This window comes from Eleutherodactylus coqui, chromosome 2 (genome assembly GCF_035609145.1).
Source record: "Eleutherodactylus coqui strain aEleCoq1 chromosome 2, aEleCoq1.hap1, whole genome shotgun sequence".
In the NCBI taxonomy this organism is placed as follows: Eukaryota; Metazoa; Chordata; class Amphibia; order Anura; family Eleutherodactylidae; genus Eleutherodactylus; species Eleutherodactylus coqui.
The window spans coordinates 338,650,593-338,668,326 of record NC_089838.1 but is presented as its reverse complement, the minus strand read 5'-3'; the positions used below and the strand labels follow the sequence as shown (position 1 = coordinate 338,668,326).

At 42.0% G+C, this 17,734-nt stretch overlaps 1 protein-coding gene across 1 annotated transcript; it reads right to left on the bottom strand.

Moving 5' to 3' along the window:
- Positions 1-15,841: 15,841 nt before the first annotated feature.
- On the bottom strand, positions 15,842-16,603 carry LOC136610443 (olfactory receptor 1468-like). Its single transcript, XM_066589671.1, has one exon. It carries the CDS (start codon positions 16,601-16,603, stop codon positions 15,842-15,844), a length of 762 nt encoding a protein of 253 aa, XP_066445768.1.
- Positions 16,604-17,734: the final 1,131 nt, after the last annotated feature.

Genomic DNA, 17,734 nt, shown 5'->3' with positions numbered 1-17,734 from the left:
AATACCCAGGGACACTTGGCTGACCTCAAAAAAAATCAAGGGCACATACCCCTGCTCTGACTGCAAGGTGTGCGGATTCATAAAAAAGGGACCGACTTTTGAGAAGATCATATGAGATTCGTGACTTCATAAATTGCAAGACACCAGGAGTGTATTTGGAAAATTGCCCATGCCCCCTGGAATATGTGGGCAAGACCAAGCAACAATTCAGAAGAAGGATCTTGGCCCATGTTGGGAATGTACGGAGGGGGGATCATACAAGTTTGGCGAAACACATGAGAGACCAACATGATAATGACTTAAGTCTTCTCAAGTTTCAAGGCCTTGAGCTAATTAGGTACAACGGAAGAAGGGGAGACATCGACAAAAAACTTTTATAGTAGGAATGCATGTGGATTCATAGACTCAAGACGTGCTCACCCACGGGCTTGAACGAACAGCTATCCTACACTTCCTTCATCTGAAATAGCTATAAACCCATTCTCATGCCTAAATTAACCCCCATTACCTCCTTACAACCCCCCCCCCCTGAATTTTGACCAAACACTGAGAGATGCAACCCTTTTTTTGCTTCAAATTTTGACTAACTATAATCATCCCTCTAGGGTAACCCCCACACACACACACACACACACACCCTCCCCAGAAGAGAGCTAGAAATATATCTGAATCCCAGGTACAATATATCTACCCCCTGTCTTCACAGAAACCTGTGAAATCCTTTATAGGGCTCTAGTAGGGAGGAGGGAGCTGTCCAGTCCTGATCCTCTCCTTTGCACACTAACGCCCGGCATCACGATAGCAGGGAGCTATCCAGTGCTGAAGTGCCTCAGCAGAGGTGTTCTATTCAGCCTGTATCGCGAAAATGCAAGGGGGATTGACCAAATGACAGCTAGTTTTTGGGATTGGCTGGGATAAGAGAGGTAAGGTGGAGCTCCACATATATAAGCGCTGTATCTGTCAGACGTGCGGCACTCACTACAGGGATACCGCCAGACATCACGGCTGCTCCCTCTGACATTTTAATAATGCATCCTGATGAAACAGTGCACATGTTAAGAGCACTGCAGAAATGCGTCGATGACGTGATTTTAGTGAGTCAGTAAACTTCTCCAGATAGTTAAGTGAGGTGTTAGACTTAGCCGGCTGCCCGATACCTTCCGTCGGGCAGCTACATCGTTTCTGACTTAGCTTCTCCTTATTCACAGCGCTGCTGTGGTGTAGTACAGGGTTATTCACCTAGAGACCTGCAGCACCAGAAGGATTTAAAGTGATCTGAACCACTGGAACAGCACCTGACAGCACTGCAGACATTTGGGCATTTTTAACCCCTGAAGTGCTGGCTGGATGCGCTAAACAGTTAGCAATTACTCCCTGACCTGATTTCTAATACTCAGGGTAGTAGATCTAGTTTTGGGCCATATGCATACTGAGTGGAAAGGTCTCTTATGCACTAGTTAACCCCTTCCTCTCTTATTTTGGTCTAAATTATCGGTGGACTACACTTTGGAGTTAATTTTAAGAAGAAAGCACTTAACTAGAAAAACCAGCTTTTTTTTCTTCATTATCGCTGGTTCCTCCTATCCACTCTCTCATGGCACCATTTAACCCTTTGCTAACTGGACCTTCTGAACTTTAGCTGGGCCCTACATCATACACCTGTACTGGTACCTCAAGTGGAATATAACACTCACCCCACTTTGAATAATACCAGTCTTTGGCTCCTACAGTTGGTCCTCTCTTATATTTAACCCCTTCCTCTTCTCTAGCGGTGAATAACCGCTAACTACCATATTTGTATAAGGGAATATCAAAGAAGTTTTAACAACACTGTGCTCGTAACCAAACCCTCCTTTCTTTATATTCTACGGCGGGTCTCAGTTGAGCCTACAGGGCACAGCTGTGTGTCTATGAAACACGTATAGCACCCTTTCTATCTGGAATTTCTGTCTGATCTGGGGACCCCCAATGAGGGTAACCCCGTAATTTGTGTATCAGCAGGAGGAGGGCTAAACCCCACTCAATTCAATGACCGTACCACATTAACAAGGGAAGGTTGTCATCCCATATACCCTTTCAACTGGGACCTGGGAATTTAGACACCTAACATCCTTTAGTGGGGTCATTGATAAGAGACCTGTTTGGAATCATAGAGTGAAGGGTTTCTCTAATACCTCAACTAAAGATATATGTTTTGTTCTGTCCAATTTTTAATCTTCATTAATAAAGTTAGTAATTTTAAATTAATTCTTCTTCAGTGACTACTCATATATCAGATGCTTGGATTAGAGGGAGGGTCCACCTGTCAGCCAAAAAGAGGTCTATCCGAGAAAATGTTTTGTGGCATGGGGAATAGTAGGTATACTCTTTAGATGAGGAATTCAGGCATCTAAATGAATCGTACAAATTTACCCTGTGTAACCATGGGTTTAGTGTGGGAGCCATTCTAGTACTAGCTGTGGAGTCAATTTCTTTATCCGGAATGATATTAAAATCTCCGCAAATTAGCAATTGTCCCTTCTGTATTTTCCCAAGTCTCATTATTTTGTTCAAAAATGAAATCTGTGCACTGTTGGGAACATAAATATTTACTAGGGTAATTATATGTCCATTCAAATTACCTACTAGTATTATGTATCTACCCTTTGGATCAATATCTTTTTCAAGCAGCTCAAAATTGGTATTTTCACTAAAAGCGATTAAGACCCCCACTTGTTTCTTTTTTGCACATGCTTTAAATATTTGAAGAAATTTTTTATTAGAAAATTTGGGGCATTTTGACTCTGCAAAATGAGTCTCTTGTATACACAATCCATCCACACCCCCTCCCTCGCTTCTTTCCAAATTATTGCTCTTTTAAATGGGGAGTTCAGCCCCTTAGCATTCTGTGATAGAATTTTACCCACCATAGTATGTATGAAAGAGTGCAGTTATAACCTGAATTAGTAATTTAGCGACATAGTTATCAAATGCAGAAAGTTCAACACAAAAATACCAGGTAGCAGATCTCCTAGTTAAAGTCCTTGTACTTGGACGCTTCAGGACACTGCACCTGTAAAACAGAGAAACAAAAAACAAGAACCAAACAGGTAATAGAACAGGTAGTAAAACCTGCATTTTCTTGGGGGGGGGGGGGATAGAAAAGTTCACCTGAGAGCCATTAGCCTTTTCTATCATCTATTTAGGTCATGCACCAGCAGCAAACGGTTTTAATCACACTGTGGAGCTGGAATTTAATGAATGTCAAGTGGATGTCTCCCTCTGTTGGTGTTGTTATGATGTGTAGCACGCTATCCTTGTGAATCAATAATTTTGTGGGGAAGCCCCATCTGTATGGAACATTAGCTACTCTCAATGACGTGGTGATGGGAGAAAAGGCTTTCCTATTTTAGATTGTATATGCTGAAAGGTCCGCATAGAGATGGATGTTAGAATACAGACTTGGTAGTGTAGTGGATTTTCTTGCCGCCTGCATTAACGCCTCTTTAATGTGGAAAAAATGAACTCTTGCAATGACATCTCGTGGAGTGGCTTCAGAGAGGAATTTCGGTTTAGGCAGTCTATCCACCCTATCCACTATGCGATCTTGTTCGGTGCTATTTGACAGAAGACACGCCATAAATTTAGAAAGTTCTTCAGGTGAGATTCACTAATGTTTTCCAGAATTCCTCTGAGTTTAATATTATTTCTCCTGTTCCTGTCCTCCAAATCTGCCAGCTTGAGTTTAATAGAAGTGACCTCCTCTTCTAGTGCATAGTGAGCATCAATCAAGTCATTGTGTAAAGAAGTGAATTCTGCTATTTTAGATTCAACATGTTCATTGTGTTCTCCTAGCTCTTGTAGGGAGTTATGGAATGTAGAAGTAATGTGCTTTATGTCGCTCTGTAATGACCCACTCAAAGCCAGAATCATATTTTTAATAAAGTCCTCTGAAGCTGGAGTATTAGATGCTGGGACATTTATAATTAAATCTTCTTCTGCATCCTCAAATCTGTTTTGGGACGAAGGAGGTGTAGAAAGCCTAGGCTTCTGCTTTTTTGTGCTTAAGGGGATGGGGTTTGGGAGGGGGAGCTAGAACATGGAAATGCGGCCATTTTATTGTGCTGTTTGATTTGGGAATAATCCCATGTCACCCCTTTCTCCTTAGGAGGCTCCCTCTCCCCATCTCCCACATATCCTCTCTCTTGTCTTTTCTGTTTTGGGAAGTTTTCTGCTCCCACACATAATGGGTTAACTGATGTATTCACTGCTGGCAGCGTGTAAGACAGGATGGCCAGGGAGAATGAGTAGCGCTCAAGTGAGACGCTGGAAATGCTTGACTGTGCTCTGTCCCTCTCTCCTCTCCCCTCACTCACCCCTCCTGGAAGCAGGATCTTCTGTGCTGTGTTCCGCGGTGAGCAGCTGTCAGCATCAGGACCATCAGCGCTGGTATCGTCCGCAGGGAGACTCCTGCCTCCCTCTGTACTGGCTGTGGAAATGGCAGGGGAAGGAGGTCTCCCGGAGCCTGCGTCCCACTCCCGATTCTCACTCTTCACCGGGAAGAAATCTGAGACCCTCTGTGGAGGTGGTTTGAATGCCCTCCGCTTTGGCATCTTGTCCTGCAGGCTTTTCTTTCTTTAGGATCACTGCTGGTAAGCTTTAAAGTAGTTTTTAAGGCTGGATTCGAATGGAGCTTAGCTCAAGACCTCCGTCTTCTCCTGCAGTCAGGCCACGCCCCCCATGCTTTCCACATTTTGTTATATCTCAAACTCTCATTGTTCCTGAGGGCTAGAATGTTTTCATAGACACTATGTTCAGATATCAACTGGGTGAGATCTCGTATGGATGGTATTGTTTCGGATTTCCACCTTCTGGTTATCAGGGATTTAGCCGCTAGCAGTATATGACCTATTAGCTTTTTTAAAGGGGGGTAAATTTTACCCGGAACCAATAGCAAAAGTGCTAGGTCAGGAGTGAAAGGGATATCAAGGCCTGAGACCTCATAAATAAGGTTATAGACACCCTTCCAAAAGGAAAGCAAGAAAGGGCATGACCAAAAAATATGAAGCCGTGAGCCCCGTCGCCCACAATGTCTCTAACATCTGTCACTGATAGCCAAACTCCTCCTAGCCAATATAGAGGGAGTATAATACCAATGTGTTAATAGTTTTAGATAAGTTTCAACCAGATTAGCTCCCTGCAAAGATTGCCCTGCCCATTTGAAGGCCTTAAGCCATTGGTCACGTTGATATTACTTGGCCTACATCTTTTCCCCAATTGATAAGGTGGCATTTCCCCGTTGGTCTCAGATCTCCTAAGAAACTGTCATAAAATAGTCAAGTATTCATTTTAACATGGGGAGACTTTTAAAAGGAGCAAATTATCTCTGGGACATTAAACTCCTGCAAATGATAACGTTGTAAGAAGGACACTTGAATATATTTATAGATATCTGAATGTGTCAAGTGGAATCTAGCCATCAGAGAAAAAAGTTCTGTTATATAACATAGGCAGCTCTTAGAACAAGATGTCAAATGTAGGTTGGGAATAAAGAATTACAGGGTTTCAAGAGGTATACTTAGGAGAGAAGGAGATATATGTTTACTGGCACTTCGAACCAAGTCCATCCAGGCCTCCAAAGTAGCTCTCATAGGAGGAGACAAACTCGAAACATACAGGCTCTCAAAAGTGAAGGGTAGACGACCCAATAGTAGAGGCAAACAATAAAAGTTTTAAAGGTCTTTGTTAGAGATGAGCGAGCATACTCGTCCAAGCTTGATGCTTGTTCGAGTATTAGGGTGCTCGAGATGCTCGTTACTCGAGACGAGCACCACGCGGTACTCGTCTCGATTAGAGATGAGCGAGCACCAAAATGCTCGGGTGCTCGTTACTCGAGTCGAACTTTCAGTGATGCTCGAGAATTCGTTTCGAGTAACGAACCCCATTGAAGTCAATGGGCGACTTGAGCATTTTTGTATATCGCGGATGCTCGCTAAGGTTTTCATTTGTGAAAACCTGGGAAATTCAAGAAAGTGATGGGAACGACACAGAAACGGATAGGGCAGGCGAGGGGCTACATGTTGGGGTGTATCTCAAGTTCCCAGGTCCCACTATTAAGCCACAATAGTGGCAAGAGTGAGACCCCCCCCGCGCGCTGTCAGCATAAAGATCGTTCTCCTCTGCCACAGCTGTAACAGCTGTGGCAGAGAAGAACGCTGTTAGCCAATTGAATTCAATGGAGCCGGCAATACAGCCGGCTCCATTGAAAGCAATGGGCTGCCGGCGATCGCGGGATGAATTGTTCGGAAGGGCTTAAATATATAAGCCCTTCCCTGCAATTCATCCAGAAATGTGTAAAAGTAAAAAAAAAATATATACTCACCTAGTCCCGGCAGACGGAGTTCAGCCTCCTGAACTGCTCTGAACAGCTGTGAGTAGCATTCAGCAGCCAGGATTTAAAATCCCCGCCTGCTGAATGAGCTGCCTCTGATTGGTCAGACTGGACTGCCAGTGACTGCTGCCTCTCATTGGCTCAGCGCAGGGACCAATCTGATGGTCCCGCTGAGCCAATGAGAGGCAGCAGTCACTCACCCATTCATGAATTCATGAATGGGTGTGTGAGTGAGACCTGCCTCTGATTGGTCAGGCTGTGACCAATCAGAGGCAGCTCATTCAGCAGGCGGGGATTTTAAATCCCCGGCTGCTGAATACTACAGAGAGCAGTTCAGAGAACTGCCACCGGCCGCCGCTGAACTCCGTCTGCCGGGACCGGGTGAGTATAGATATTTTTTTTATTTTTACACATTTCTGGATGAATTGCAGGGAAGGGCTTATATATTTAAGCCCTTCCCGAAAATTCATCTTGCGATCGCTCGCAGCGCATTGCTTTCAATGGAGCCGGCTGTATTGCCGGCTCCATTGAATTCAATGGGCTAACGTGGCAGAGGAGAACGATCTTTATGCTGACAGTGCGGGGGGGGGGGGGCAATCTTGCCGCTATTGTGGCTTAATAGTGGGACCTGGGAATTTGAGATGCAGCCCAACATGTAGCCCCTCACCTGCCCTATCCGTTTCTGTGTTGTTCCCATCACTTTTGTGAATTTCCCAGATTTTCACAAATGAAAACCTTAGCGAGTATCGGCGATATACAAAAATGCTTGAGTTGCCCATTGACTTTAATGGGGTTCGTTACTCGAAACGAACCCTCGAGCATCGCGGGAAGTTCGACTCGAGTAACGAGCACCCGAGCATTTTGGTGCTCACTCATCTCTAGTCTTTGTCTATTGAAATCTAATTGTAGTGAGGGCCAGCTTATTTTTGGATTGTGTCGTGACCAACCTATAAAATTACTCAACAGTATAGATTTGCGATAGGATTCTAAGTTAGGGAGACCCAAACCTTCTTGGTATCTGTTAAGTGAGAGACTAGATAATGCAATTCTTGTTTTTTTGTTTTGCCATATAAAATTAAATAGCTGTCTTTGGGAACTAGTCCAAGAATGTCTCGGAATTGTTTTAGGTAAAGTGCAAAAACAGTGGAGGATTTTTGGTAAAATCATCATTTTATATATGGAGACTCGACCTAACCATGATAGGGGGCAAGATTGGAAAGTGTCTAATTCCTTTTGAATATCTGCAAAGAGGGGAGGACAATTTACAGAAATCAAATCAGAAGTGGGGAAGCAAAGATTTATGCCCCAATACGGAATACTATTAGAATGCCACAGAAAATGTAATTCCTTTTGTATATTATTTTTTAAATCCTCCTTGACATGGATACCTAAAATTTGTGATTTAGTGATATTTAATTTTTAATAAGATACTTAGATAAATTTAGAGTTTTTTGAATTATTCTTAAAGACGAGAGAGGGTTTGATATTGTGAGTAGGATGTCATCAGCAAAAAAGCTAATTTTGTGTTGTCTAGATCCAGCATTTATCTCCTTTATATCTGGGTTACTCCTTATAAATTCCGCTAGAGGTTCCATAATAAGGGTAAATAATAAAGGTGAAAGTGGGCAGCCTTGACGAGTGCCGTTAGATATAAGAAACGGGTGGACAGCATGCCATCAACCAAGATTTTTGCTGATGGAGTAGTATATAGGGCCCGGATAGCTTTAAATATGTTACCTGAGAATCCAAATTTATTTAAAGTGGCAAAAGCATTCCCAATGAAGCCTGTCAAATGCTTTTTCAGCATCGAGAGCAACCAGGACTAGAGATGAGCGAACGTACTCGGTAAGGGCGATTTCGCAATCGAGCACCGCGATTTTTGAGTACTTCACTACTCGGGTGAAAAGTACGCGGGTGCGCTGTGGGTAAGAGGGGGTTGCAGCAGGGAGTGGGGGGGGGGAGAGGGAGAGAGAGAGGGCTCCCCCCTGTTCCCCGCTGCTACCCCCCATTCCCTTCTGCAACCGCCCGCCGCACAGCGCACCCGAGTACTTTTCACCCGAGTAGTGAAGTACTCGAAAATCGCCGTGCTCGATTGCGAAATCGCCCTTACCGAGTACGTTCGCTCATCTCTAACCAGGACTGATGGAGGATATGTAATCTGAAGTTTATAAAGAGGATTAAGGATTCTTCTAGTTCCATCTGAAGCTTGCCTCCCTTTTATGAATCCCACCTGATCAGAAATGGATGATATCAGGTAGAATATTTAGAAGCCTTTGTGCTATCACCTTAGCATAAATCTTTATATCACAAGTTTAGGAGGGATATGGGTCTAAAATTGTAGGGAAAGGTAGATTTTTTTCCTGCTTTGGGGATTGCTACAATTGTGGCTTCTAGCATTTCTTTGGGGAAGGAGCCAGGTTCAATTCCCTGATTGAAGGTACGAGCCAGGTGTGGGGTAAGATGGGTTGGAAAAAGCTTGTAGTAATCATTAGAGAACCCGTCAGGGCCAGAAGCTTTGTGGGCTTAAAGGGATTTAATTGTATCTGTAATTGCAGAGGCTGATAGAGAAGTATTAAGGAAATTAAGATGAGTTTCCATTAGTGAAGGAAGGTTTATACCTCTAAGGAAGTCTTCAATGGCATCAGCATTGGGTTGGGGAGTAGAAGTATCATCATTTAAGTTATAAAGCTTTTCGTAGTATTGACGAAAAGTTTCTGCGATATATGAAGGATGGTATAGTGTTACTGTCTGGTTTTGGGGGTCAAGAACATATGAAATTTTAGATCTTTGTACTGTTTTTTAACAAGATTTGCCATCATACGTGAGGGTTTGTTGTTGGACACATAGAAGGATGCTCACATGGACCTCATTCATTTATCGTAACTGTCCATAAGTTGGTTTCTAAGTGTCTATCTTATATTGAATAATTCGCTGTGCAGAAATCAGAGGGGGTGCTACGAGTTTGATCATCTTTATCAGAGATTTGCGATAGAAGACTATTTATTTGCTGAGTTTTTCCTCTCTTATGACGAGCACTAAGTTTAATTAACCCTATAAGGACATGGCCTATTTTGGGTTTAAGGACGCAACGATTTTTGGCGGATTTTCATCTCCATTTTTCAAAAGTCATGACTTTTTTAACTTTTCTGTCGACACGGCCGTATAAGGCTTTGTGTTTGGGTGGCAAACTGTAGTTTTTATTGGTGCTATTTTTGGTTACATAGACTATATTATAAAACTTTTATTATTTTTTTTATGATAACAGCGAGAGAAAACGCATCAATTCTGCATAAATGACACAATCCATTTTTTCTGAGGGGTTGGTACGATTTTTCCACTTTTCTGCAATAAAAACCCTTTTAAAAAAAAAAAATGTTTTCTAAATCGCTGCATTCACAGTCCTGTAACTTTTTTATTTTTCTATGTTCTGAGCTCTGTGAGGGCTTATTTTTTGCGAGACAAGCTGTAGTTTTTTATTGGTACCATTTTGGGATACATATAGCTTTTTTCATCACTTTTATTGTGTTTTTAACACTTTTTTCAGTGCACAGTCAAAACCATGTGCAACTCATTGTACGTGTTGTTACGGATGCGACAATACCAAATATGTGGGATTTTATTTGTTTTTACCTGTTTCAATGCTAATATGTGAAAAAGCACAAAAAAGATGTTTTTTTTTCCTTTTCTTTACATTTTTCTTTTTTATTATATTTTTTTACACTATTTGTGTCACCTCTGGGGGACTTACAGCACAGCACTGATGATTGCTGTGATACAGCTTTATCGCTTATACAGCGATCGCAGGCTATGGCAATACAGGACACCAGTATCTGGCATTCTGTTGCCATGGCAACCAGCTGGGCTCTCTGCCATTATATCGCGAGAGCCCGGCAACTTCACAAAAGAAGCACGCTTCCTCTGTGAACCCTTACCATGCTGTGATCTAAATAGATTGCAGCAGGGAAGGGGCTAACAGCAGAGGGCGCTTCTCTGATACACCCCCGCTGTTGCAGTGGGAGGCCGGCTATGACTGACTTATGATCTCGCGCTATCCCCAGGACGTAGGTTTATGCCCTGTTGTTCGAAGTATCTTGCTGCCAGGGCGTAAACTTATGCCCTAGAGCGGGAATGGGTTAAAACTCCTCTGATTAAAGCCTTGTGGGCGTTCCAAGTAGTCATTGGGGACACATCATTAATTATGTTCAAAGTATTCCTTCAAGGCAGGCAGTATGTTGGTTTGATATTTTGGAAGTTTCATCAAAAACACGTTTCTACAGAATTTAGCTCTCTCCTCTACTCCCCCCACGTAGATAGAAACTAAACAGATGCGTGATCAGACCAGGTGGCAAGCCCCATCTGAGCTGAACTAATGTGGGGAAGAGCTGCTCTATTAACTAAAATTAGATCTATTCTCGAGAAGGATTTATGCCTTATTGAATAGAAAGAGAACTCCTTAGATGATGCATTTAAACATATAAAGGTGTTGAATAGTGCTTCTATGTGTAACCAAGGAAGGAGCCCTTCTCAACGAACCTCTTGTGGAGTCCAACAATTTGTCTGGTAAAACATTAAAATCCCCACATAAGATAAGGGCTCCCACCTCGCATCTCCTTATTTGTTTAATGATTTTATTTAGGAAACATAATTGGGCATTATTTGGGGCATATAGGTTGACAAGCGTGAAAGGTTTACAATAAAGGAAGCCTGTCAAAATCAGGTATCTGCCTTTAGTGTTTGCTTCTTGAGATATAATATCTATGTGTAAGGAATCTTTAAAGGCAATCAAGACCCCAGCTTGTTTTTTAGAAGAACATGCCATAAAAATTTTTGAAATTTTTTTGTGTGAAAATTTTGGACAGGCAGAGGAAGCGAAGTGGGTCTCCAGAGCACATATGATTTTAGCATCTATAGACAACACCTCCATCCACAACGAGGATCTTTTAAATGGCAAATTCAGCCCATTAACATTTAGAGATAATATCTTAACTGACATCACGATAGGTTATACTAGATTTGGAGACATGTGGAGACCTTGGAAAATTTGGTGGAACAAAACTGAAAGAGATGATATCAACAAAAAGCAATAAATTTCCTACAGTACGAAATAAATATTGCTTTCCTTCAAATAAATAGAAATAGGCTTTCAGCATCGTATTATTGCAGGCAAATACAAAGTTTAAAAGGAAAAAGAGAAAGAAAAAAAAAGGAGCAGTAATATATTTTAAAACCGCACTGGAGAAAGAAAATAAAACAGATTAGTTTAGCAGGGCATATTGGCCTGATAAATGAGTGGGGGACAGAAACGTTCACCTGATGGAGAGCCATCCAAAGCCACCTAAAGTGGTTGTCATTGATAACTTGGCAGTTTCACATAAACCTCATTTCTGGATCCAGTCCTGAGTTTGTTTTTGTACTTTTCTTGGAGACAGTTGGGAGCGTTATGAAGCCGTAATAGTCACCCCCCCCCCCATGATTTAGGTAGCTGGTCAGCGTCTTCAGGCTTGAGAATAACTTGGGTGGTATCATCCTTGCAGATCAGGATTTTAGTTGGGAAGCCCCATCTATAAGGAATTTTAGCCTGTTACAAGGCTGCAGTGACTGGAAGGAAGTTTTTTCTTTCATTCATAGTGACTTGTGACAGGTCTGCATATAGGCGTAAATCAGAATAAGGAACAGGTAGCTGGTTTAGTTTGCGAGCAGCTGACATTAAAGCCTCTTTTGTGTGGCAGAAATGGATTTTAGCTATAATGTCTCTTGGGGTAGAGTCGAAGATAAATTTTGGTCTAGGAAGCCTGTGTGCTCTATTGATAAATAAATCTTGTGGAGTGGCATTAGGAAGAAGTTATGTTATGATAGACTCGGGTACTCCACAGAATTGTATGTTGTTAAGTCTATTTCTGTCTTCTATATCTGCAAGTTTGGTTTTGAGGTGGGTTACTTCTTCTACCAGCTCGTAGTGCGCATTGATCAGAGCATTGTGAGATTGCATGATTTCTCCCATTTTGTTTTCCGCATGAGATACTCTATCCCAAAAAGCTTCAATGGTATTTTTAAGAGAGGTGTTGAGTGTCTTGAAGCTAGCTTGGAAAGAGTCGTCACTTAAAACAATTATCTTATCTTTAATGAAGGCTTCTGAGGCTAACTGAGAAGACAATGGTAGGGAAGCAACAAAGTCTCTCAGAGAAGATGGTTGGTTATTTGAGGCAGAAGAGGGCGGGGAACTATCTGCATGGGTGCGCAGGACCTCCGTCAGCTTGAAGAAGTCATCTAGGTGCCGCGTCTGTGAACAGGAGGCTCAGTGCCAGGACATCGCTGCAGAGAGGAGTCACAGGAGATGCCTTGAGGGATATAGGTATGTGGCAAGCTACTGGGTAGTCACTTTTAGGTAGATCTGGCACGAAGCACGGTGACTACGCTGCCATCTTATAGCTCATCTTGGCCACACCCCTCCAAACAAATCCTTGACATTTGGTTTAACAAACTCGTAAACAGTCACAGCAGGACATTTCCATCTTTCTCTCCACTCTACTTCTCACTCTCCCTCGAGGAGTTTATGTTCAGAGTCATAGATAACATCCTCCCTCTCGAGTCTCCTCAGCCCTTCTCCTTCCCCTGGCCTACGCCTAACCTGACTCCTCCCCCTAACCAATCCCAAGCCATTCTGTGACTGACCAGACACAGAATAGGTTAGAGTGTACTGGGAAACAAATGTATACGGGTTGGTTGACACTACACATAACTCAGAAACACTTAATACAGACATCAATGTATAGACACACAAAGATCCTCCACATAAGGTAGCTAGACAAGGGCTTTAATGGCTCTAATTTCTGGCCACTACATCTATTACAGTGATTATGCTAGACGACTAATTTAGCACATATTTCGACTGTCCAGTCTGTTTTTATATTATCTATTAGACTACTTTAACACGGCTGAGAAATTCATGCAACATTTGTGCACTGCGAGATGCACAATTCTCGCAAAAGTCTGAATCCCCTTTTTTCAAAAATCAGGTCATATACATGATTTTCTCCTGAAAATCGCATTGTAGAACGGGAAAAAATAATGGTAATCCTATCTTTGGGTGTTCCCTAACAGCGACTTGTATCATGGCGCCCATTGCTCTCAATGGGGCCGGCACAGCATTGTGTGGCATGAAAACAATGGGAAACACTCATTAGCCATGGCAGAGGATTCCTAATTTCCTTAAGTAATGGGAAGTGGTTTAAAACACAAACACCTCACATCTGTTGGGACATTGCATGTTGGCCTGCACAATATCTGATCAACTTTCATGGCCTGATATTGCATTTGCCCGTGTGGAACTAGATTTAGTTGTCTTAGTCTACACCAGATTTTTTTGTGCAAATTTGGCACAAATTTGGATGCACAATGTTATATTTGAGCCACGCCCCATTTCAACAAAGTCACAATGCCTTTTAGGACACGGCAAAAAAAGTGTCTGAAAGTGTTTAAAAAAACATCATAAATGTGGTGCAAAGCCTGTAAGATTGTTTTCTAGCTCAATTTGCCCTAGAATCGGGCATATTTTCACGTGTAAATCTACCGCTCAACTGGAACCACAAGGTCCAGCACACCTCACAAACATAACACAGAAGTAAATGGACAGAGGCAAAAGTTCAGTTAACGCACTTTATAATGATGCAAAAGAATAAAAAAAACTCCTGAAAAGTGAGACTGCGCTGCTTGTATTAGTGCTATATTACACTAAGACGTACTTGAGTAAGGGAAGCTCCTGCACATAAGAGAAACTGTCCTTAAGGATTTAATGGAGAGACTATGTTCATTTCCTCTAGGGTAGGTAGTGGATGGTAGCGATGAATCTACGATGAGCCAGGGTCTTCATATAAGTTTTTAATATATCATAAAAGATGTACAAAAAAAAACAAAGTCCAGACAGGAAAGTTGCTACGTGTTTCAGGGTATAAAACATAACCCCTTTCTCAAGCATGAGGTACACACTTTTAGTCAATGACTCAACATGCAGGTTATGTGCTCAACATCTACTGGAACTGACTAACGCTTCATCCACATGCTCAGTATTGAATGCACTAGACAGTCTTATTCAACTGCAATACTTCTCCACTGGTCCATTAATGTAGAGATACATAGACCTCCTTCACCCTGCCACCCCATCCATTCTACTCTCTACCTGTGCCAATTGCGCCAAGCCTTTGTAACTGGTTAATCAACTTGCACTGCACTGGGGACCATGACAAGATGGATGCATCACATACGCCCATTGTAGTACTCAGATTAACTTTGACTAACCTTACCTCCAATGGCAGCTGGCATCGTTCAGTACTATCCCTAGTCTTATTATGAATCACTAAGGATGCTCACCAAATCTGCCCTGTGAACCTCTGCACTACACTAACGGACACTCCACTTACAGACATGGGAAGTTTGGTATTTAACACCATTTTGTTTACTTGATATCATCATAGACATGTAGAGTACCTGAGCTCAGCAGCAGACGATCTCCCAAGAGGTGGAAAAAGCTGATAGTAGATAAAGGTATGGTGCATATAGTAACACTATTTTGGGAGAGACATGTTCCCTTGGTGAGGGGGTAAGAGGTAGATTCTGAGCTCCCACTCTTTCTGATGTTAGGGAGGTGTGAGAAAGGCTCACTGTTCAAGCCAAGTAGATGATGGGTGAGTACCAATACTGGTGCAATTTGCTGGAGAAGCTTAGTTTCACCCGCTGCCACTTGTCTCCTTGACGCCAACAACCTCTGATGGGAAAAGATCATCCAGGTGCCTGTACTGCTTATCCGGAGAAACCGGAGTTCAAGTTGACTAGCATTCTGTTATTAGAGCATCTAAAATGTGGCTCCAGAGTTTACCTGTGCCTAGATCATGATCCAGCCCATGACGCCTCTGTTACTAATGGTCCTTCTATGTGTACTGAGCATTACCAAAGACTGTCTGGTGTATGCAAGAGTCCTGGGTGTCTGGAGAGGTGGAAGCTGACCCATTCAAAGAAACAGATCGGTCTACAATATCCAACTAGTCTATAACATCTATGACCAACGCAGATTTAGTGATACTGAAACAGCCTGGACATCGTCACACTGGATTTTCTGTTACAAGCATATCTTCTCTTTCTTCTATGGTGTAAAGGGCTCTTCAGCAAGGTCATGTGACTAAAGGTCCTGCACATGCTAATACATCTTCTTATATTTAAAGTGATAGTCTCCACTTTATGCACTTATTCCCTAATCAAGCAGGGAGGAATACTCCATACACAGCAATATTTTTATATCATGGTAAATAGATCATTTAATGTAATACATGACAAAATGCTATAATTTATTCTTCAATATTTATTTTATTTTGTTGTTGTATTTCAAGTGATAGATATTTGAGGTCATGTGCGCTACTTTATACTTTTTGCTGTAAGAATGGTTAACAGTGGTATATTTTGGACAGTCTGGAGGTTTTTTTAACTGATATGTATTTTCTTTATTTTTTTACACAGCATCATTTCTATGTCTTTATTTCTCAAACTGTATATAATGGGGTTCACCAAAGGAGTGCCAACAGTATACAGCAGGGACAGGACTTTGACCATGCTCATTGATTCTCTTTTTGTTGGTAATGTATACAAAGTGAACATGGATCCAAAAAATATAGACACAACCAAGAGATGGGAGCTACAGGTAGAGAAGGCTTTTTGTCTACCAGACACCGACGGTATCCTTAGGATTGTACATAATATATTACCATAAGAAGCCATGATCAGTATACAGGGGAGAATGATGACAGGCACACTTAGTATAGAAGCATCTAATTGAACCATGTAAGTGTCAGAACAAGAGATTTCTAATAAAGGAGCGAGGTCACAGAAGAAATAGTCAATGAGATTTGATTTACAAAAGGACAACTGAGATATCATTATAGTGTTAATTAATATAACTGAAAAGCTGAATATCCAAGTGATGGCAACTAATATCCTACAGTATGTACTATTCATTATAGAAGGGTAATGCAGTGGTTTACAGATGGCCAAATATCTGTCATAAGACATCACAGTGAGGAGGAGACACTCGTTGATTTCTGATGCACCACAGAAGTAAAACTGAGCAATGCATCCAGAGAAAGTAATGGCCCCCCTATCAGTACTTTGAATATACAACATATTGGGCACAATGTCTGTGGTCAGTAAGATGTCATTCATAGACAGTTGTGAGATGAAGAAGTACATGGGAGACTGGAGGGTCTTACTGTAGAAAACCAGGGTGATAATCAAGAGGTTTCCATATAACGTTGCACCGTAAGTCACGAGGAGAAGAAAGAAGAATACAATTCTGAAGATTCTGCCACCCTGAAACCCCAGAAGGATGAACTCAGTGACTGCAGTCCGGTTGGCCTCCTATTTTAAAAGATTATAGTTAAGACAAAGTCAATTGAATTTGAAGCAGAAGTAGTTTAGTTAAAAGGGTTTTACCAAGATTCCCTATCCAAAGTGGGACACAGTGTGGCGGAGAGATAAGTTTTTTTTTTACACTAAAACTTTTGTTTTTAAGGGAAGGGCTTACATGTAAAGCCCTTCCATGAAAAACAATTAGGGGTGTCGCAGACTATTGGGGGGGGGGGGGGGTTTCAAGATTTTCTCGAGCACCCGAGCACCGCGTGGTGCTCAGCTCGAGTAACGAGTACATTGAGTATGCTCATGCTTGAATGAGCATCAAGCTCGGATGAGCATGCTCGCTCATCTCTAACTGCAATGCTTTAAATTGATGTATTACGATTGAGTTTTGTTAAATGATTGCTACATCTGTGGTATTACATATAGAAGAAAGGCTATTCTTTTAATACATGGATGGCTGAAGTTCACCAGAACAGGAGTTGTTCTTACAGAGCAGCTGTGCATTTGAATGCAGGTAAGAGGGACTTGAGTAGGGAACACACTCTATGATATCCCTATGATCTAATAGGACATATACACAGGATTGTCTTCTTGGAATAAACTCTTTAGCTCTATACATGTCCATCATGGTTGGTGATCACAGAGGTTACATAATTTGCATCCATGTGATCAATAGTTTAAGTTTGACATGGCCAGCAGACTGGAAGAGGGTGAAAAGACTCTCTCGTCCTAGAGAATACATGTCCTTGACAACCTGCAGAACAAAGCTGATAACCCCGCCAGAGTATCCCTTAAGAATATACAGCACTCCCCTCCCCGCTGAATCATTAATATTTGTTAACCAGAATGAAGGTTTACCTTACATCAGGCGAACTCTTTTCTTCCCCAAATTACGCCGGTGCCAATTCCTGCTAGAAGAGACATGTGCATTTGTTTAAGCGGTCTTGGGTACTGAGCATCAAGCTC